Source organism: Heteronotia binoei, chromosome 17 (genome assembly GCF_032191835.1).
Source record: "Heteronotia binoei isolate CCM8104 ecotype False Entrance Well chromosome 17, APGP_CSIRO_Hbin_v1, whole genome shotgun sequence".
In the NCBI taxonomy this organism is placed as follows: Eukaryota; Metazoa; Chordata; class Lepidosauria; order Squamata; family Gekkonidae; genus Heteronotia; species Heteronotia binoei.
Window position 1 is genome coordinate 6,340,377 of NC_083239.1, and position 22,168 is coordinate 6,362,544.

At 45.8% G+C, this 22,168-nt stretch overlaps 1 protein-coding gene across 1 annotated transcript in view; it reads left to right on the forward strand.

Moving 5' to 3' along the window:
- The window catches only part of LOC132586458 (discoidin, CUB and LCCL domain-containing protein 1-like), a 90,144-nt gene extending 69,454 nt beyond the window's left edge, over window positions 1-20,690 (forward strand). Inside the window, exons 12-15 of the mRNA XM_060258538.1 lie at window positions 1,636-1,726; window positions 2,732-2,805; window positions 10,177-10,293; window positions 20,212-20,690. Coding sequence (XP_060114521.1) covers window positions 1,636-1,726; window positions 2,732-2,805; window positions 10,177-10,293; window positions 20,212-20,690 — 761 coding nt within the window. The remainder of the gene's footprint in view (window positions 1-1,635; window positions 1,727-2,731; window positions 2,806-10,176; window positions 10,294-20,211) is intronic.
- Window positions 20,691-22,168: the final 1,478 nt, after the last annotated feature.

The following is a 22,168-nucleotide window of genomic DNA, read 5'->3' on the forward strand; positions in this document are numbered from 1 at the left end:
AGTCCTGAATGTATACATAGCCGGCATCAAATCCAAGCCTGGTCAAGCAGGGTAGAGAAGTCCGAGACAGGCCAGAGGTCAGGTAACCTCGGGGCCAGAGAGAGACAAGAGGTCCACAGGGCCCAGTAGAAGCTATATCAGGACCAGGACCCAAGATCCATAAGGGGCATTTCAAGGTTTAGCAGAAGTGCTGTCCAAGGCAAATCGATATTTTACATCATTTTAAATGGCAAACAGATAATTTATGAGGATCCAACTGACTCAGTAGATTCCACATGGGTTCAGAAACTTGAGAGTGAGCAATGCATGGGCACTGGCAAATGTTCACAGCCAACTGTGCTATTGTACATAGAGTTAAACCCCTCCAAGCTTAGAATGGGATGTTCTACAGCTGGACATGATTTCTAGATGTCATATCCCTGACAGCCTGCAAACAAATCGAGTTCCATTACTTTGTACAGAATTATAGAATCGCGGAGTTGGAAGGGTCCAAACAGGCCATCTAGTACGATGCTCGGCTCGATGCAGGATCAGCCGAGCCCTAAACCATCTCTGACACGTGTATAGAATCATAGGAATAATTGCGTTTCACTTTGATGCATAAAGTATTTGGGAAGCAGAATATGCAATGAATAAATCTGGTTGATCTGATTTTTTTTTAAAAAAAACAACAACCCAAAATAACAGACACCTGAATACAAATTTGTGGAAAACCTTGCAAGTTATACAAACCAACCAATATTTCCCATTTTACATTCTTTAGAGTTTTAAACTTGTTCCACGACCCAGTCACCATGGTTTCCAAGGGGGCTGAAGACTTAGAAAAATACGTGCACCGGAGAGGGGTTTCATTCTATGGTTCTTAACTTTTCGTCCACTACCCCCTACCACTATCCCAGTTTAAAAAAAATATTAGAACATCAGGACATTATTCTAGACCAAACAACTTGATTTACAGTGTTGATACACAGATCTGAAGCATAGAATTAATGAGACTTGTGCCCAGTAGGTAATCAGGCAACTCCTTAATATTAGGTTTTAATTCCTATTTGCTACATGCTTAGGGTTGCCAAATCCAATTCAAGAAATATCTGGGGACTTTGGGGGTGGAGCCAGGAGACTTTGGGGGTGGAGCCAGGAGACTTTGGGGGCGGAGCCAGGAGCAAAGGTGTGACAAGCATAATTGAACTCCAAGGGAGTTCTGGCCATCACATTTAAAGGGACAGCACACCTTTTAGAATGCCTTCCTTCCATAGAAAATAATGAAGGATAGGGGCACCTTCTTTTGGGGCTCATAGAATTGGACCCCCTGGTCCAATCCTTTTGAAACTTGGGAGGTATTTTGGGGGAGGCACTAGATGCTATACAGAAAAAACAGCCTTCCCAGAGCCCCTGACACCCATGGATCAATTCCCCATCATTCCCTATGGGAATCGTTCCTGGAGGTGCATAATGGCTGTGGGGGTGGAGCTTCCCCCGCTGGCCAGCTGGCTGGGGGAGGAGGGGAGCCTGTAAAACAAGGGGATCCCTCGCTGGGACCTGGGGATTGGGAAGCCTATACATGCTGTTTTAATGGCCTGGAACAGAACTCTAGGATTTTCCATTTTTTTCTAACACCTCTCTTCTTTTATCCAGGTCCTCCACTACTGGTGATGTTGCTGATTGGGGGCTTTGTGCTCATTTCCTCTGCCCTACTGCTGCTGGCTTTCCTTTGCCTTAAGAAGAGGTAAGCAAATTTCCCCTTCCTTGGGCAAGCAGATGCAAGGGGGAATCTCCTTGGCAGGAGGGAGACTTCACAAGGAGCACTGTGCATCCTTCTTAGAACCTCCTGCTGACATGAACACAAGAGGAATACCAAATTTGGAGCAAAGGAGGATTCAACCCCAAAAGTCTCCACAAAGAGGCTGATATTGATTTATTTGTAAAGTTTACATGCCATCTCTATAGGGACCTGCTCAAAGCAACTCGCAAAGTAAAAACAGTACAATAAAATCATTTTAAACGAATTATTAATGTTAAAACAAACAATAAGAATGGTGTGTGTAAATATAAAAACAGCACGAAACAAGATTTAATAGCTTAAAACACTATCTGCCAAACAGTTCTCGGACTAAAAGCAGGCCATAAAACACCTTAGAAAGAGAGAACCCCTCAGTTAAAAGCCTGAGTAAAAGAAATGTCTTGGGTTTGTAACTAAAAGACAGTAAAGCAGGTGTCACATGATCTTCAGGTGGGAGGGCATTCCAAAGGCAAGGTGCCATTACTGAGAATGCACCATTTCTGATTGCTAACCACCTCACTTCTGCAGGTGGAGACAAACAGTGTAGCATAGGAAGAAGACACATTGTGACATTTCTCTCGGGAGCATATGCTTTGTGAGCCCACATCACACTAGACCTAAACTGCAGTTACCTCCATGAAGATTCTCACCACAAGCAGATTGCCCCCAACCCCATTTAAAAATAAGGATGCAAGAACCATTGGGCAGCCATTAAGGAATACATTGCATTTCATGCCCCAAATGTGCACAAGGCATTGTCTATTTTATTGCACCCTGGGTGCAAACTGTTTGGATGTCACTCAGCAGCCCTGTGGGCTTCTGCACACTGAAATTTAGAAGTGGCGTTCATACACAAATCAGTATTGTATTATTACGCCATGTGCGGGCAGGGAAGGGGCTTTCTGAATCCTCTGTGCAATAATCCACTCGGTCTTCTCTCTCCCATGGCAGGAAGACAGCGGTTGATCAGGACTGCGGCCTTGTAAAAGGTAAACCATCCAACAGCACACATAGGAACACCAAATGTGTACTTTGGCCATTAACGGTGACTATGGGAGGGAGGGGGGAATAGATCAGGACCATAGGGCTGGGGAAGGGGTTATCTTTTTAGTCAAACTATTTCCCTGATCAAAAATGCCTCTTCTCTGAGCTGCTTTAAAACCCAGTAGGTGAAAAACACAGTCAGAATCTTTTTTGCCTCCTCAGGCTTAAAGGAGTATGGCACAGAAGGATCTGTGACTGCACAAATGATAGGTAGAACAGTTTAAACTTCTCTTCCCCAGCATTGCAGCACTGATATACACTTTCCATATGTTTCACGGAGAGCCACATTTGCAATTACTATATAAAAAAAAGAGCCATGTTACTACTGTATACCCTGTCTACCACCCCAAGCACACACATACCATGATTATTAAATATATAAGAATGACCTTTCTAACTTCCTCAGAGTACTTCTCAGCATGTAGGGTTGTCTCTCTCCACTACTGCTGAGTCTTAGCCAGCCTTTGTGTTTCTGGAGGGTGGGGAAGGGCTTCCTCCTGTCTTTCTGTCTTCCCACTCACTCTTCAATCAGCAGATCAGGAGAGAGACAGTGCAGGATGCCAAGCTGGTAATGGAAAAGGGCGAGTTAAACCACCAACACCTGCACTGTGGCCAGCTTGCCTTTTTCCTGGGATGAGAGCTCAGGCGCCACAGAGACGGGGGACAGAGTTGCTGGAGAGGACACAGGATCTTTGCTTCCATCCCTGGCGTGAGGCCGGCAGCTCAGGGAGGCTCATAGCTTACCTGTCTTCCAGTCCTGTGCCAGTGGCTGGTTCAAGGTAGAAATCACCAGCCTACTGGGCCAATGGCCTTGCTGACTTTCCTTGAACATGGGGTAGGTGGCACAGTGGAAAGAAGTGTCCAGAAGAACCACAGGTGGCGTGTCAAAGAGCCATATTTGGCTCCTGAGCCACTCAGTGAGTACCACCGATCTAGTAAAAAACAAACTCTAGAACAGGGGTGTCGAACTCATTTGTTATGAGGGCCGGATCTGACATAAATGAGACCTTGTCAGGCTGGGCAATGCTGGACCAGGTCATGTGTGTACCTATTTAAGATTAGGTAGCAGAGATATAAACTTTATAAAGGACACGGGCAAATTTCTTTAAAAAAAAGAAGAAATTAGCACTCGTTGGTCTTAAAAGTGCTTTCTTTGTATTTCTCCCATGGGATCCGGGGAATTGGGCAAAGGAAGCTCTGGCTCTTTCCTTCCTTCCCTAGGGGACCAGGAGGGGGAGGAGCCTCAGCCAACAGAAGGAAGAGAGGCTTAGCTCAGTAGCACTGTTGTGTGATTGAGAGAGCTTTGCAAAGCAAGCTCAGCCTCCCCCCCCTTCCTCCCCAAGGAAGGCGCCTCAGCCAATGGAGAAAATAGAGGTTTTGCTCTGTAGCTTCTGTGTGATTGAGTAAGCCTTGCAAAGCAAGCTGTGAGGCAGAAGGACTCAACACTGTGTGGCACAGTACAAATTACTATAATAATATCAAAGAGTTTTCAATACACGAAGAAAGTCATTCGTAAGTGCTGATAGCAAAAAGTCTCTTTAAGCTTTTGGGATTGGTATCCAAAGCGTACTCTCCCAACTTTTTCTTTTTATAATGGCAAGCCCATACTCTGTGGGGACCGGCTTTGATGCTACACACCTTCATCAGCCAAGGGCTTCCCCGCAGCTTTCTCATTTGCGGGCAGCTTTTTCACCGATATCCAGAAAACAAGTTTCTAAAGAGAATTATTATTTCTTGACCAGAACACCAATCCAATAAATTCTTATGACTGCAGTTCCTTCAGTTTCCGTGACTGGTATCGTCCCTCCTACCCAAATCACTCCCAATCCACTTTTAGTAGTATTCTACAAATCAATTACATTACTTTGGTGCACTATGTTAGAGTTAAAGGGATACAATTCAATGCAAATCAATAAAGGAAATATACAATATACACAGATTCAATGTAATAACAATTGAAAGATTCACAGAAATACAGACAAATCCATATTTTGATTCAAGCCCCATGGTGCCATTGTTTTTAAACTATGTATCCAGTAACACTCATGTTTCAATAGATGTTTTATGAATATCCACATGTACAAATGAATGGGAGTCAAATTTCTCTATTACCAAAAATTTAAAGTCACTTGGGGAATGCTTGGCATCCAGGAAGTGCTGGCAGAGAGGCGCCTCAGTTTTGTGAGTTTTCAGACGTGACTTATGCTCACAAATTCTGGTGCAGACTGCTCTCATCGAAGACCCCACATATAGCTTGGAACAAACACATTTTATCAAGTACACAATTCTTTGGCTTGCGCAGGTAATCCACGTTGTAAGTTTTTTCTTGAAATGAGGCAAAACTATTTTGTTAGTACACATAAGAACATAAAGAGAAGCCATGTTGCATCAGGCCAATGGCCCATCCAGTCCAACACTCTGTGTCACACAGTGGCCAAAAATATATATATATATATATATATATATATATATATATATATATATATATATACACACATATATATACACATTGTGGCTAATAGCCACTGATGGACCTCTGCTCCATATCTTTATCTAACCCCCTCTTGAAACTGGCTATGCTTGTAGCCGCCACCACCACCTGTGGCAGTGAATTCCACATGTTAATCATCCTTTGGATGAAGAAGTACTTCCTTTTATCCGTTTTAAACCGACTGCTCTGCAATTTCATGGAATGCCCACAAGTTCTTGTATTGTGAGAAAGGGAGAAAAGTACTTCTTTCTCTACTTTCTCCATCCCATGCATAATCTTGTAAACCTCTATCATGTCACCCCACAGTCGACGTTTCTCCAAGCTAAAGAACCCCAAGCGTTTTAACCTTTCTTCATAGGGAAAGTGTTCCAACCCTTTAATCATTCTAGTTGTCCTTTTCTGGACTTTTTGCTATAATATCCTTTTTGAGGTGCGGTGACCAGAATCGTACACAGTATTCCAAATGAGACAGTACCATCTATTTATACAGGGGCATTATGATATTGACTGATTTGTTTTCAATTCCCTTCCTATAATTCCCAGCATGGCATTGGCCGTTTTTATTGCAATTGCACTGTCTTGACATTTTCAGTGAGTTATCTACCACGACTCCAAGATCTCTCTCTTGGTCAGACTCTGCCAGTTCACACCCCATCATCTTGTATTTGTAGCTGGGATTTTTGGCCCCAATGTGCATTACTTTGCACTTGGCCACACTGAACCTCATCTGGCACATTGACGCCCACTCACCCAGCCTCAACAGATCCCTTTGGAGTGCCTCACAATCCTCTCTGGTTCTCACCACCCTGAACAATTTAGTGTCATTTGCAAACTTGGCCACTTCACTGCTCACTCCCAACTCCAAATCATTTATGAACAAGTTAAAGAGCATGGGACCCAGTACTGAGCCCTGCGGCACCCCACTGCTTACCGTCCTCCACTGCGAAGACTGCCCATTTATATTAACTCTCTGCTTCCTATTAATTAGCTAGTTTTTGATCCACAAGAGGACCTGTCCTTTTACTCCATAACTCTCGAGCTTACTAAGGAGCCTTTGATGAGGAACTTTATCAAAAGCTTTCTGGAAGTCAAGGTAAACAACATCTATCGGGTCTCCTTTGTCCACATGTTTGTTCACCCCCTCAAAGAAATGTAATAGGTTAGTGAAGCAAGATCATTCCTTACAGAACCAATGCTGAGTCTTCCTCAATAACTTGTGTTCATATATGTGCCTACTCATTCTGTCCTTGATAATGGTTTCTACCAATTTTCCCGGTATTGAAATCAGACTGACTGGCCTGTAATTTCCCGGATCTCCTCTGGAACCCTTTTTAAAGATGGGGGTGACATTTGCTACCTTCCAGTCCTCAGGAACAGAGGCAGATTTCAATGAAAGATTACATATTTTTGTCAGGAGATCCATAAGTTCAACTTTGAGTTCTTTCAGAACTCTTGGATGAATGCCATCCGGACCCGGTGACTTATTAGTTTTTAATTCGTCTATCAGTTGTAGGACATCCTCTCTTGTCACCTCAATCTGACTCAGGTCTTTCAACACCCCTTCCAAAATTAGTGGTTCTGGAGCAGGCAAACACTTCTCATCTTCCACAGTGAAGACAGAGGCAAAAAATGCATTCAGCTTCTCAGCCATTTTCCTATCCTCCTTCAGTAATCCTTTTACCCCTTGGTCATCCAAGGGCCCCACTGCCTCCCTGGTTGGTTTCCTGCTTCTAATATATTTGAAGAAATTTTTATTGTTGGTCTTTATGTTTTTTGCAATATGCTCCTCATGGTCCTTTTTTGCCTGCCTAATCACAGTCTTGCATTTGATTTGCCACAGCCTGTGTTCCCTTGTATTAAGCTCACTTGGACTAGCTTTCCACCGCTTAAAGGAGTCCTTCTTACCTTTTACAGCTTCCATTACTTTGTTTAACCACGCAGGCCTTTTCTTATACTTGTTTGTGCCTTTCCTAAATTGTGGTATATATTTTATCTGAGCTCCTAGGATTGTAGTTTTAAATAGCCTCCAAGCTTCCCCAAGGGTTTGGACTGTATTTACCTTTCCTTTCAGTTTCCTCTTCACATGCCTCCTCATCTCAGAGAATTTACGCCTTTTAATGTTAAACATGGTTGTGCTTGTCTTTTGGGGCAACTCTCTATTTATACAAATGGTGAAATCAATAACGTTATGGTCACTGCTCCCAAGCGATGCAATCACTTTTACGTCTCTCACCAAGTCTTGGGCATTACTTAGGACCAGATCCAGGATCGCCCCACCCCTGGTAGGTTCTGAGACCATCTGCTCCATAGCACAGTCATTGGGAGCATCTAGAAACTCAATCTCTTTCTCTCGACCAGAACACATATTGACCCAATCAATCTGCGGGTAGTTAAAATCACCTATTACGACACTGTTTTTACGTTTAGCTACTATCTTTAATCCTTCCATCATATTATGATCGTCCTCTATCTTTTGATTTGGTGGGCGATAACAAACTCCCATAGTTAAATTTCCTTTTGGGCCCTCTATTTCAACCCAAAGTATTTCTAGAAGGGAATCTAATTCTCTGACCTCAGTCTTACTGGACCGTATACCCTCTCTGACATACAGAGCCACCACACCTCCAACCCTTCCCTCCCTATCCTTCCGATATAACTTATATCCAGGAATCACCGTGTCCCACTGATTCTCCTCATTCCACCATGTTTCTGAAATTCCCATAATGTCTATGTTTTCTCCCAACACTAAACATTCCAACTCACCAATTTTACTTTGAACACTTCTAGCATTTGTATACAAACATCTATAATTTCCCAGGCAAGCTAGGTCCGCAACCTTCCTCTTGCCACCTCGAGACTTTGGCAGACAGTCCATACTGTTTGTCACCATCTCAGTGGACAACTCTGATCCATAACCCTTCATCTCTTTGAGATGAGTCCTCTCGAACCAGAGACATTTCATCTCCTGTCGGCTTTCCCCCAAGATTTAGTTTAAAAACTGCTCTGCCACCTTTTTGATTTTAAGCGCCAGCAGCCTGGTTCCATCTGGGGACAAGTGGAGACCGTCTTTTTTGTACAGCTCCCGCTTGTTTCAGAAAGCATCCCAGTGCCTAACAAACTTAAATCCTCTTCCTTACACCATCGTCTCATCCACACATTGAGACTTCTAATTTGTGCCTGTCTCTCCAGCCCTGCACGTGGAACAGGTAGCACTTCTGAGAAGGCTACTTTGGAGGTCCTGGCCTTAAGTCTCCCGCCTAGCAGCCTAAATTTTTCCTCCAGGGCCTCACGACAGCATTTCTCCACATCATTGGTGCCAACATGCACCACGACCACTGGCTCCTCCCCAGCACTGTCTATCAGCCTATCTACTACATGCGTAATGTCCGCTACCTTCGCACCAGGCAGGCAAGTCACCATACGGTCAGTACGCTGTTTTGCCACCCAGCTGTCTACTTGCCTAAAGATCGAATCACCAACTACCAAGACCCCCCCTCCCTCCCTGCCCAGGGATGGTTCCTTGGCGCGAAAGGATACCCGCTCACCAACTGAAGAAGAGGTCCCTTCTGAGGGCACATTCCCCTTATCCTCAGCACGGTGCCTTCTCAGCCCTCATGCTCCCTGGCAGCAACGGGGCCGCCACGTTCAGAGTGGGGCTCATCTGATACGTCCCCAAGAGTCTTCTCCGAGTGCCTAACTGACTGTTTCTGCTTCTCCAGGTCAGTCAGCTCGGCCTCAAGGGTACGAACTCGTTCCCTGAGGACCAGGAGCTCCTTGCATCGAGCACACACCCAAGACTTCTGTCCTGTGGGCAGATAGTCATACATGTGACACTCAGTGCAAAACACTGGAAAGCCCCCACCCCCCTGCTGGCATTCTACCTTCATGATAGCTTTTTTCAAAAATATACAGCCCCCTTTCAAATCTTGTTTGATTATGTGGCTCCCCTTTTGGAGGGTGCCTTACCTTATTGGGAGCAAAAGGAAATTAGGGATCTGGGTTCCTAGTCCTTACAGGTTAAGAGACACAGGCCAAGAGCCCTTTAGCTCTCGCCCTTCAGCTTGCGCCTCTAGCAAGTCGCATGGGCTTGTAGTTATAAAAAGAAAAAGTCGGGAGATTATGCTTTGGATACCACTCACAAAGGCTTAAAAAGACTTTTTGCTATCAGCATTTATGAGAGACTTTGTGTACTGAAAACTCTTTGATATTGTTATTATAGTAATTTGTACTGTGCCACAGTGTTGACTTCATTTTTGTCAAAATTTCAACTGTGTTTCTTCTTTACTTACTGTGATGCAGAAGGAAGCAAGAGTGAGGGAGAAGGAAGCAGACCACAGCCAGTTACTCAGGAGTCTGATAGAAGCCCTCCGGGGGCCTGATTCGGCCTCCGGGCCACATGTTTAACACCCCTGCTCTAGAACATTTAAGACTATTTTTTCTTAACTATTTGTTTTAGCTCTGGCACTCAGCATTCTTCCTTTATTTCTACGCCCTGGGAGAAGGTCTGTCATTCACAGTGAAGTATTATTGACACGGATTTGAAACCATTGGGCAAGGACTGCAGCTCAGTTGTACAACATTTGCTTTGCATGCAAAAGTTCCCAGGTTCAATCCCTGGCATGTCCAATTCAAACACTTGGGTAGAAGGTGATGTTCAAGTTCTTTGTCTGAGTCCCTGGAAAGCCCCCACAGTACTTGATGGATCAATAGTCCAATTCAATATAAGACAGCTTCATGAATATTCAAGTGTATGTCACCACAAATATTGCAAAAACTACTTCAAAACACTGGGGTTCTTTTCCCAATGTGCAACTGCTTCAGGCTTTTCATTGATTTCTCCTGCCAACCTTTAATTCTGTAGATGACCTAACATCAGATGCGAGCCAGATCTGTTCCAGCCTGCAACTGTCCACTTCAGAAATGGCCTCGTTCCCTGGGGAAGGGGCCTCAGCAGACCTCAGTGGAGCTCTGTCATCAGGTAGGTCGCAGCTCTGCTAGGACAGCCGAAAGCCATCAGATGACTCATTATTGCTTACATTGTTGTGGATAAATTCCAGAAGAGCAGCTGGGTTCATCTGTTGCAGTCAAAAGAAAGAGTCTTGTGACACCCGAAAGGTTAGCACATTTATTTAGGCTGAAGCATTTGTAAGTAAAACCTCAGATGCATGATCAACCGGTATAGAAATGTATAGCTAACAGGAAAACAGGGTGGGAGGGTTATCATAGTCAGCAAATTAACTTATTATGATCAAAAGATCAGCAGTTTACCAGCACAATTTGCATACAAACCTAAAATTGATATATATGGATTAAAATTCATTGCCTTATAAGTGTATTATTTGATCAGTCCTCCTCTCTCGATAAGTCGTCTTCCTAGACAGATGTGTAAACCAGGGGTCCCCAACCCTGGTGAGCCTGTGGGCACTTAGGAGGTTATAAACTGCATGTCCTTTTATGATGGAAGATAAAAAGTTGTTGGGTGCTCCTTGCAGACCCAAAGATAAGAACATAAGAACCCTGCTGGATGAGACCAACAGTCCACCTAGTCCAGCATCCTGTCTCATGCAGTGGCCAACCAGTTCCTCTGGACAGCCAACAACAGGGCATAGAGGCCGAGGCCTTCCCCTGACGTTGCATCCTAGCTCTGGGATTCAGAGGTTTAGTACTTCCCGTCAATCACCATGGCCTGTAACTACTGACAGACTTATCTTCCATGAATGTATCTAGTCCCCCTTTAAAGCTGTTTATTCCTGGGGCATCACTACATCTTCTGAAAGCAAATTCCACATTTTAATCACTCTGTGTGTAAAGTAGTATTTCCTTTTGTCTCCCCCTGAATCTACTGCCTATCAGCTCCTTTGGATTCCCTTAAGTTCTAGGAGAGCCAGTTTGGTGTAGTGGTTAAGAGTGCGGACTCTTATCTGGGAGAACCGGGTTTGATTCCCCACTCCTCCGCTTGCAGCTGCTGGAATGGCCTTGGGTCAGCCAGAGCTCTGGCAGACTTGTCCTTGAAAGAGCAGCTGCTGTGACAGCCCTCTCAGCCCCACCCATCTCACAGGGTGTCTGTTATGGGGGAGGAAGGTAAAAGAGATTGTGAGCCGCTCTGAGACTCTTCGGAGTGGAGGGCGGGATATAAATCCAATATCTTCTAGTATTTTGTGAGAGGAAATAGTTCTCTTTATCAACACTCTCCACCTCATGCATAATTTTGTAGCCTCTATCATGTCTCCCCCCGCTCCTGCCCCACGGTTGTCTCTTTTCTAAACTGAAACGTCCCAGACTCTTAAGCCTTTTCTCATATAGAAGGTGCTCCAACCCCTAATCATCTTGGTTGCCCTTCTCTGTATTTTTTTCCAGCTCTGCAATGTCCTTTTGAAGATACAGTGACCAGAACTATAGACTGCAGCCTAGATCTATACAGGGGCATTGCAATACTGGCCATTTTATTCTCAATCCCTTCCCTAACAATCCCTAACACAGAGTTTCCTTTTTTCACTGCTGCAGCACACTGGCTTGACACTCATTGGACACTTCGGCCATTTTCCCACTTACCTTACCCCAGAGCGACGTCCCTCTTCACCGCGCTGCATCTGCGCGGATTTCGCACAAACTGCTGCGCAGCACCAGGAAGAGCCGCGTAGTCCCGGGGCTTTTGCGTCGCAAATGTAAACTGCCAAAAAGCAGTTTACATTTGCGACGCAAAAGCCCCGGGACTACGCAGCTCTTTCTGGTGCTGCGCAGAAGTTTGTGCGAAATCCGCACAGACGCAGCGCGGTGAAGAGGGACGTCGCTCCGGGGTAAGGTAAGTGGGAAAACGGCCTTCCACTGGGTTGACACTTTCACTACAACCCCAATATCTTTTTCTCTCTCAGTCTCAGCAAGTTGACTCTATAAGCCTATACTCAAAATTGGGATTATTTTGTCCCAGTGTGCATCACTTTACACTGTTGTTGTTCAGTCGCACTTTCCAGTCCCCTATGATGAGGAGGACATCTTTTTTTGGTGTTAATTCTAGAAGGTGTTGTAGATCTGCATAGAACTGGTCCACTGCAGCTTCTTCTGCATCAGTGGTTGGGGCATAGACTTGGATTACTGTGATATTGAATGGTATGCCTTGGATACGGACCGAGATCATTCTATCATTTTTGAGATTGTATCCCGTTACTGCCTTCCTCACTCTCTTGATAACTATAAAGGCCACACCATTTCTTCTACGGGACTCTTGCCCACAGTAATAGATGTAGTGATCCTCTGAGTCAAATTCACCCATTCCCTTACACTTACCAACACTTAATTCATTTGCAACACTATCACCCATTCATCCAGTTTGTGGAAGTCCTATTGGAGCTCTTCGCACCCAGTCTTGGTTTTCACCATCCTGAATAATTTTGTGTCATCTGCAAATCTGGCCACTACAATATTCACCACTAGTTTCAGATCATTTATGCATAAATTAAATAATACCAGCCTCAATACCAATGCTTGTGGGACTTGACTGCTTACTTTCCTCCACTGTGAGAACTGTCCATTGATTCCTACCCTTTGCTCCCTGCCATTTAACCAGTTTTTAATCCACCATAAGAGAGCCTATCCTCTTATCCCATGACTGTTAAGTTTACTCAAGAGTTTTTGGTGAGGTGCCTTGTCAAAAAGCCTTTTGAAAATTCAAGTAAATAATGTCTGTCAGGTCACCGTTGTCATCATGCTTGTTCGCTTTCTCAAAGAACTCCAAAAGGCTGTTGAGTCAGGACTTCCCTTTGCAGAAGCCAAGCTGATTTAGCAAGCAAGCTTTAGCCCCTCTTTGTGCCTAATAATTCTCTCTTTGATTATGGTTTCTATTAATTTGCCTGGGCCAGGCATTTAGGCTGACCGGCCTGTCATTTTCTGGTTCTCTTCTGGATCTCTTTTTAAAAAACTGATGTAACATTTATTATTTTCCAGTCTTCTATACAGTGGATGACTTTAGTGATAGGTTACAAATATGAGTTAGTAGATGTCCACGACCAGTCCAGACTAACCCCCCGACATTGCTGCCAGCCCCCCTTACCTTCTTCACAGTGGGGACAAAGCAAAGCAAAGGGAGGAAAAAGGGAGGAAGCCCAGATGGCTTCCCAACCATTCACCCACCCACAGTCTGCCCTCAGGGCCTGCTGTGGACAAAAACTGGCACAGGTCAAGAGGCAACACCACCACCACTACCAGGGGGGAAGAGGCACCTCCCATTCCAGCAAGAAGTGGCGGGGCAAGGACGGCCCTCCACCTGTGAATTAATGCCAGTGTGGTAGCATCCAAGGGTCTGTTGACGGGCACAGCAGGATCCTGTGACAGTAGATCAACTGTCTTACAGCCGAGTTCCTTCAGAGCTCTTGGGTGTACACCATCAGGACCTGAAGACTTATAGGCTTTTAATTTCCCCAATAGGCTTAGAACTTCATCTCCAGTCACCTCTATCTGGTTCTGTTCTTCAGATTCTCTTCCTAAAAATAGGGTCTGTGGCAAGGGTATATGCCCCACACTTTCCAAATTAAACACAGGAGCAAAAAAAGTCACTGAGCTTCTCTGCCCTCTCCCCTTCTTCTTTTGGCAATCCCTTTGCCGTCCAAAGGCCCCACTGCTTCTCTGGCTGATATTATGCTCCAGATAGTTTAAAAAACATTGACTGCGGGGTGACATGATAGAGGTTTACAAGATTATGCATGGGATGGAGAAGGTAGAGAAAGAAGTACTTTTCTCCCTTTCTCACAATACAAGAACTCGTGGGCATTCAATGAAATTGCTGAGCAGTCGGGTTAGAATGGATAAAAGGAGGTACTTCTTCACCCAAAGGGTGATTAACATGTGGAATTCACTGCCACAGGAGGTGGTTCTCTTATGTTCTTAAAATGTATTCTGTCTTGATGCTTTGCCAAAGCACTCCTCAAAATCTTTTTACGTGCCTAATTATTGACTTACATTTCTTTTGCCACAGCCTGTGATCTCTCCTGTTCAATTCATTGGGGTAGACCTTCCACTTTTAAAAAGAATTCTCTTTACTTATTATAGCTTTCTTTATTTGCATTGTTAACCTTACAGACCTTCTTTTAGACTTGGCAGTGCCTTTCCTAACCTGTGGAATGCACTCTGTTTGGGCTTCAATTAGTGTGGTTTTGATAGCTTCCAAGCATCCTCTAGGGATTTGGTTCTCTTGTATTTCCCCTTCAGCTTTCTTTTTACTATTGCCCTCATTTTTGTAAAGTTCCTTCTTTTGCAATCAAATGTGACAGTTTTGGACTTTAGGGGTAGCTTTCTATTGAACTGAATGCTGAACTCAGAACTCACTCAGAACAAAGTCCAAGATCATTACCCCTCTGCTTGGCTCTGTGACCACTTGTTCCAGTGCATAGTCATTTATGATGTCTAGGAATCTCATTTCTACAGCATGACTCAAACATGTTAACTAGTCAATGTGAGGATAGTTAAAAGTCTCCCAATATAATATTATTTCCCTCTCAAGATCAGCCTCAAGGGTTTAATCAGGTGAGTGATAGTACACCCACACTTCTAAGTAGCCCTTAGGGCCCAGTATTTCCACCCATATAACTTCTGTTGGGGAGTTAATTCCCCTGATGTTTTCTAACTAATTTGATTCTATGCCCTCTTTGATGTACAATGCAACACCTCCCCCTCAGTTCCTTAGTCACCACGTGTGGTCCATGGTTGGCATTCTACCCTCATTCCCATGTTCTGGTCTGCTCCTATCATTATTACCTTGAGTGTTTACACAATCATCCCTTTGGAATAACTTGTTCCAAACCAGAGGCTCCCAAACTGCTCTGCCACCTTTTTGACATTAATCTCCAGCAGCCTGCTTCCCTTTTGAACATAAGAACATAAGAGAAGCCATGTTGGATCAGACCAATGGCCCATCCAGTCCAACACTCTGTGTCACACACTGGCCAAAATTTTTAGATAGATAGATAGATAGATAGATAGATAGATAGATAGATAGATAGATAGATAGATAGATAGATAGATAGATAGATAGATAGATAGATAGATAGATAGATAGATAGATAGATAGATAGATAGATAGATAGATACTGGCTGATTTGTTTTCAATTCCCTTCCTAATAATTCCCAGCATGGCGTTGGCCTTTTTTATTGCAAACGCACACTGTCTTGACATTTTCAGTGAGTTATCTACCACGACCCCAAGATCTCTCTCTTGGTCAGTCTCTGCCAGTTCACACACTATCAACTTGTATTTGTAGCTGGGATTCTTGGCCCCAATGTGCATTACTTTGCACTTGGCCACGTGGTTCAAGTGAAGCCCACCTCTTTTGTATAGGTTGGCTGTTCCCCAGTGGCTAACAAATCTAAACCCTTCCTCCTAGCACCACTTTCTTATCCACGCATTGAGACCCCTGATCTGTGCCTGGCTAGCTATCCCTGTGTGTGGAACTGGCAACATTTCTGAAATGCTATATTTGAGGTCCTGGTCTTTAACTTTCTGCCTAGTAACCTAAACTTTTCCTCCAGGACCACACGCCTACATTTCCCAATGTCATTGGTGCCGATGTGCACCGTGGCTACTGACTCTTCCCTAGCACTATCAACCTGTCTAGACAGTGTGTGATGTCCGCAACCATCACACCAGACAGGCAAGTCACCATGTGGTTGGAAATGCCTGTCACAGACTTCACTCTCTCTGTTCTTAATGATCTAATCACCTCCTACCAGAAGCCGACTTTCCCTTAGCCCCGCAGGGGTATCCTCATTACAAAAGGATATCAGACCATTGCCCAAGGTAGGGGCCCCTCCTAAGGGATCACATCCCTCCTCCTTAGACTGATGCCTTCCAACCTTGAGACTCTCTCCCTCCACAACAACAGAAGAGCTGTTAGCACATGAATGGGACTGTTCTGGTAAGTCCCTGAGGGTCTCTCTCCGAAACCTCTCTCCCTGCTTCAGCTTCTTTAGACCAGCATCCCTACCCTCAAGAGAACAAACCTTCTGAGAGCCACAAGCTCCATGCAGCGAGCACAGGCCCATGATTTCTAACCTGTGGGTAGATAAGATTGAATAGTCACTGCTCCCCCGCTGGCTTCTTGCCTTCATAACTGATTTGTGGTTTAAAGGTATCTAGAGTAAAGCTGGGTCCTCAGGCCAAGAGCCCTTTGACTCTCACTTTTCTGGCTCATGCCAAAGGCTTGTGCCTCTGTCTAGGAGGAGCATTGTTTAGAGGCCCACAGCTCCTGCATCCCAGCAGCGACAGCAAAGGGTGACCCTGCATCAGCCACAGGCAAACAGACCTTGCTCAATGAGCAACAGACCAGACAAAAGACCCAAACAGCCCCAGACAAAACCACCACTCGCCAGCAGGCTACAAGCACCCACTCACTCTCAAACTTCGGCCTCTCTCAAAGCAACCTCTCTCAAAGCTCCCCAGTAGTTTAGCAGTTTAGGAAAAGGGAGGGGGGAAATATTCACCTTCCCTGCTTCTCTCTCCTGTGCTCTTTCTCCCAACCCAGCCGGCTCAGGTTTGCCTCTGCCTAGGAGGAGCCTCCTGAGCTTTTCTGAAGTGCCTTCTGCTCTGGTGAGACAGAGGAAAGCTAGGATGAGCTCTTTGCTTCCCAGCACAAACAAGCACCAGGAAATCAACAGGCATCACAAACAAGTGCCAGAAAAGTAGCAGGGAGCAAGCTGTGGAATCATTGGAGTAAACAAACCACTCAGGCTGGATGCACTGGTCCCAAATATTGATGGGAGTAGCAAGCACGATGCATTTGTACATGTACCTGAACGTATAATGTGGAACAACTACTTTTGGGGGGTGAGCTGAGCACTCCAAGTCCCTGTTGAGTCCAAGGCTGCTAGTATCAAATCTGCATACAAATAGATGAGGCTAAAAGGAACTTTTTGGCATGCCTCGTCAACCTCTTCAACTTATATGTGGATCTGGTACCCTGAATAAAAAACCGGATCCTTATTGCACAAAGAGAGCTTGTATACATGCAACCAGGGGTCATTTAGTAGAAAAACAGGTGATGGAGCTCATTAGCATAAGTCATTATCATATGCCGTGGCCCCCAGCCAAAAGCAATCCGATGCAAGAAAGGAGAGCCCCAGGCGAGTGAGACCTGCTTGGGCTGGCTAGAGATCCAGCCAGCCCATGCAGGCCTCACTCGTCTGGGGCTCTCCTGGGCTGCTCCCCCAGTCAAAAGGTCAGCAAGCTACCCGCTGCCCAAAATCACATAAGAAGTGGAGAAAGGGTGGTGTGGGCGTCTCCAGGGGTCAATGAGGGCTGCTGGGGGTGTGGCAAAGCTCCTGGTGGCTGGCTGGCTGCCCGCTCTCCTAATCCAGGGATTGTTATGCAGCTGCACCTCCTATTCAATGGACAAGGTAGGTGGGGAGGAGGAGGAGGAACCCTCAGAAAGGTTCAGGAGCTGTGCTCCTGTGAGCTCCTGCTGAATCTGAGGCCTGCATGCAACTTATACACAGACGAGCATTGTGCCCATAGGAATAATGAGTGTGTGTGGAAAGTGGGAGCGGATATAGCAGACATGATCACAGAGCCCCCTCCCTCAATTCATTTTATGCAATTTCCAAATGTGTCATATGTCAACAAAAGCAAAAGTTATTCAGTGGGAACGGAATCCTTCCTTCATACAGCAACAAAACAAAAGGCACTGAGTGGAAATAGAGAACCCAGGACTATCTCTGTGTATTTACAAGCTGCAGTATCTGGAATACGTCCATAGTCTCCCAAGATACAGCACAAGGAAGATGAGGGGTCCAGTTCCAAAGGCCTCTCTTGAATGGCTTGTTTGTTCCTCCTTATGGAGCAGACAAAAGGTTACTTCTGAGCAACAGGGTTAGTTTGCCCATAAATTAAGCTCAGGCCAATACTGTCCATTGTCCTGCCTTCGAATGACAGCCCCAGAGCAGCAAACTGGCTCTGCTTATTCCATGCAGATGGATACAAACACATGGCCCATTGATTTTCTTTTCTGATTTCTTTCCATGATGCTGAGCAAGATGTGACGGGGTCTGGGGCCATAACCAGACACCTGCATCTTGGAGCAGCTGGGGGCTGCGCCATTCAGACTGTGAGCAAAAATCAGGAAGGGGGGGAGCTTTGGGGGAATACCTGAAACTGAGAAGAAGAAGAAGATATTGGATTTATATCCCGCCCTCCACTCCGAAGAGTCTCAGAGCGGCTCACAATCTCCTTTACCTTCCTCCCCCACAACAGACACCCTGTGAGGTAGATGAAGATATTGGATTTATATCCCGCCCTCCACTCCAAAGAGTCTCAGAGCGGCTCACAATCTCCTTTCCCTTCCCCCCCCCCCCCACAACAGACACCCTGTGAGGTAGATGAAGATATTGGATTTATATCCCACCCTCCACTCCGAAGAGTCTCAGAGCGGCTCACAATCTCCTTTCCCTTCCCCCCCCAACAGACACCCTGTGAGGTAGATGGAGATATTGGATTTATATCCCGCCCTCCACTCCGAAGAGTCTCAGAGCGGCTCACAATCTCCTTTCCTTCCTCCCCACAACAGACACCCTGTGAGGTAGATGAAGATATTGGATTTATATCCCGACCTCCACTCCAAAGAGTCTCAGAGCGGCTCACAATCTCCTTTCCCTTCCTCCCACACAACAGACACCCTGTGAGGTAGATGAAGATATTGGATTTATATCCCGCCCTCCACTCCAAAGAGTCTCAGAGCGGCTCACAATCTCCTTTACCTTCCCTCCCCCACACACAACAAACACCCTGTGAGGTGGGTGGGGCTGGAGAGGGCTCTCACAGCAGCTGCCCTTTCAAGGACAACCTCTGCCAGAGCTATGGCTGACCCAAGGCCATGCTAGCAGGTGCAAGTGGAGGAGTGGGGAATCAAACCCGGTTCTCCCAGATAAGAGTCCGCACACTTCACCACTACACCAAACTGGCTCTCCAGACACCTCAGTGGACAAGTCTATCTAAGGAAATCATATTAACTGGTCATAGCTCTGTGGCAGAGTATTTGTTTTGCATGAAGAAGACCCCAGATTCAATCCCTGGCATCTCCCATTTAAAGGATCAGGTAGGATGTGATGGGAAAGACCTCACCCTGAGACCCTGGAGTGCCACTGCCAGTCAGAGTAGGACTGACCTTGACAGTCCAAGGGTCTGAATCATATAAAACAGCTTCAAGTGTACCTGGAGCGCCCTGCTGGAAGGGTAACTATTTACTTGTATGTCACATCTCCAGAAACCTGCTTAAGGAGGCTTACAAGTAAAAGCAACCCCATCAAAACATAAAATATCAATATTAAAAACAAGCCATAGGCATAAAAACAGCAAACCCCCCACTGAACGATATAAAAATATCCATAATATAGACTTGTTTTGGTCAGTCACCCATCTTTCAGCTCTATCTCACAGTATGAGGATAAAACGTGGAAGGCAAAACCACACACACCATCCGAAGCTCCTTGGAGGAAGGAAAGCTCCCCTGTGCAAGCACCAGTCGTTGGGTTGCTTTCACAGCGTTTTCACGGCAGACTTTTTACAGGGTAGTTTGCCATTGCCTTCCCCAGTCATCTACGCTTTCCCCCAGCAAGCTGGGTACTCATTTTACCGACCTTGGAAAGATGGAAGGCTGAGTCAACCTCGAGCCGGCTACCTGAAAACCCAGCTTCCACCGGGGATTGAACTCAGGTCATGCGCAGAGCTTAGGACTGCAGTACTGCAGCTTTAACACTCTGCGCCACGGGGCTCTTCCCTTGGAGGAAGGGCGGTATCAAAATACAAGATAGATCAGGGGTTTTATCAGAAACAATGCAGCTGCCTCTACAACACTGTCTTGTATGTCTCACAAGCGTTTTCATCTTGTCTCAGGGAGTTGTTTTTTTTCCTTTGCAGAATATGCTGAACCAGATATGGTCCAAGTCAGCTCCACCAGCCAGACAGCACCATCCACGTTCCGGCCTGACCCAGATGAAGGCTACACGCTCCCCCTAGTGGTGAATCACTATGATGTGCCAGGGAAATACCATGAGTATGCTGAGCCATTGCCCCCAGAGCCAGAATACGCCACACCGTTCACAGAGCAGCCCATTGAGCCAGAGGGGGCCGCTTTCCAGAAGAACATCTGCATCATCAAAGTCATTCCTTCCTCCCAAAGCCAGCTAGCGTCCTTTGGCTCACCAGGGTACCCTGAGCTCCAGATACAATATGACTCCTCTGCTCAGCGGGCTGCAGAGAAGTCAGACAGTGCAGCAGGTGTGGTCAGGATGCTGGAGGGTGTAGCCACAACCACTCACAGGGAACTACAAGGCGAATGGACTCCGGGCTCAAAAGATGAATCCCCTGCTGTACAGCCGATTATCTTTCTGCAATGATGCCCCATCTGGCTCACAGACTCTCCCCCCTTACGCACGTCTATCACAAGCCCTTCTGAACCACACAGAAAGAGGACTTTGCCCATGCTGCTTAAAAACCGATGGACTGTTTCGAGGAGCACCACTTGTGGCCAGAAGGTCCTCCAACCAAGAGTGGTATCTCTTGCCCGCAAAGGGAAATGTCAAGAGTTTCCTGGCATCTTTGCTCAGCTTCTGAGAACTCTTTGCTTTGAACCCTTGAAGGGTTTGGTTGCAATTTCCCACCGCCCACACCCTTTAATTTAACAAATACCTCCAAGTGGAGTTGCAAGACCCAATCCGAAGCAGCTCTGCTCAGAAACAGAACCACGTTATTCAGCATGGCTTACTCCCAGGAAAGTGTCCTTAGGATTTAACTCAGTGAGACTTACTTCTGAGTAAACATATTTAGGATTGTACTGGAAGTAAGCCCGGAGATGGTATGGGAGGAGGGAAATTATATATATAACTTTATCTTCTTACTTTGCTAATTATTTTTTTTTTTATGAATAACAAACATCTACACACACACACAAAATATGCCAAGCCTGATCCAGTGGCATTCACTAATGCCCACATTCCCTTATTAAAAACTTGAAGGCATTTTATAAGCCAAGTCAAAAAAAATTTCCACTACCTATTGTTGCCAATATTCCTTCTTTCAGCATTAATTTGCTTTCAGATTCAACAGTGAATCTTTGTCATTTCTCCATGTCAAAAAAGGTAGCAACTTGGACATTTTTTTCCATTAGATGAACATTGTTTCCATTTGATGAACAGCCCTTCAGCTAGGGCAGCGGCCCTCGACCTTTTTGGCACCAGGGACCAGTTTTGTGGAAGACAATTTTTCCAGGGACCCAAGGGCAGGGTGGGGAATGGTTTCAGGATGGTACAATTGTGCACTTTATTTCTGTTAGTTTGGTGTGGTGCTTAAGTGTGCAGACTTTTATCTGGGAGAACCGGGTTTGATTCCCCACTCCTCCACTTGCACCTGCTGGAATGGCCTCGGGTCAGCCGTAGCTCTGGCAGAGGTTGTCCCTGAAAGGGCAGACTTTTATCTGGGAGAACTGAGTTGGATTCCCCACTCCTCCACTTGCAGCTGCTGGAATCGCCTTGGGTCAGCCAGAGCTCTGGCAGGTTGTCCTTGAAAGGGCAGACTCTTATCTGGGAGAACCGGGTTGGATTCCCCACTCCTCCACTTGCAGCTGATGGAATGGCCTTGGGTCAGCCAGAGCTCTGGCAGAGGTTGTCCTTGAAAGGGCAGACTCTTATCTGGGAGAACCGGGTTGGATTCCCCACTCCACTTGCAGCTGCTGGAATGGCCTTGGGTCAGTCATAGCTCTCTTATCTGGGAGAACTGGGTTTGATTCCCCACTCCTCCACTTGCAGCTGCTGGAATGGCCTTGGGTCAGCCATATCTCTCACAGAACCGTCCTTGAAAGGGCAGCTGCTGGGAGAGC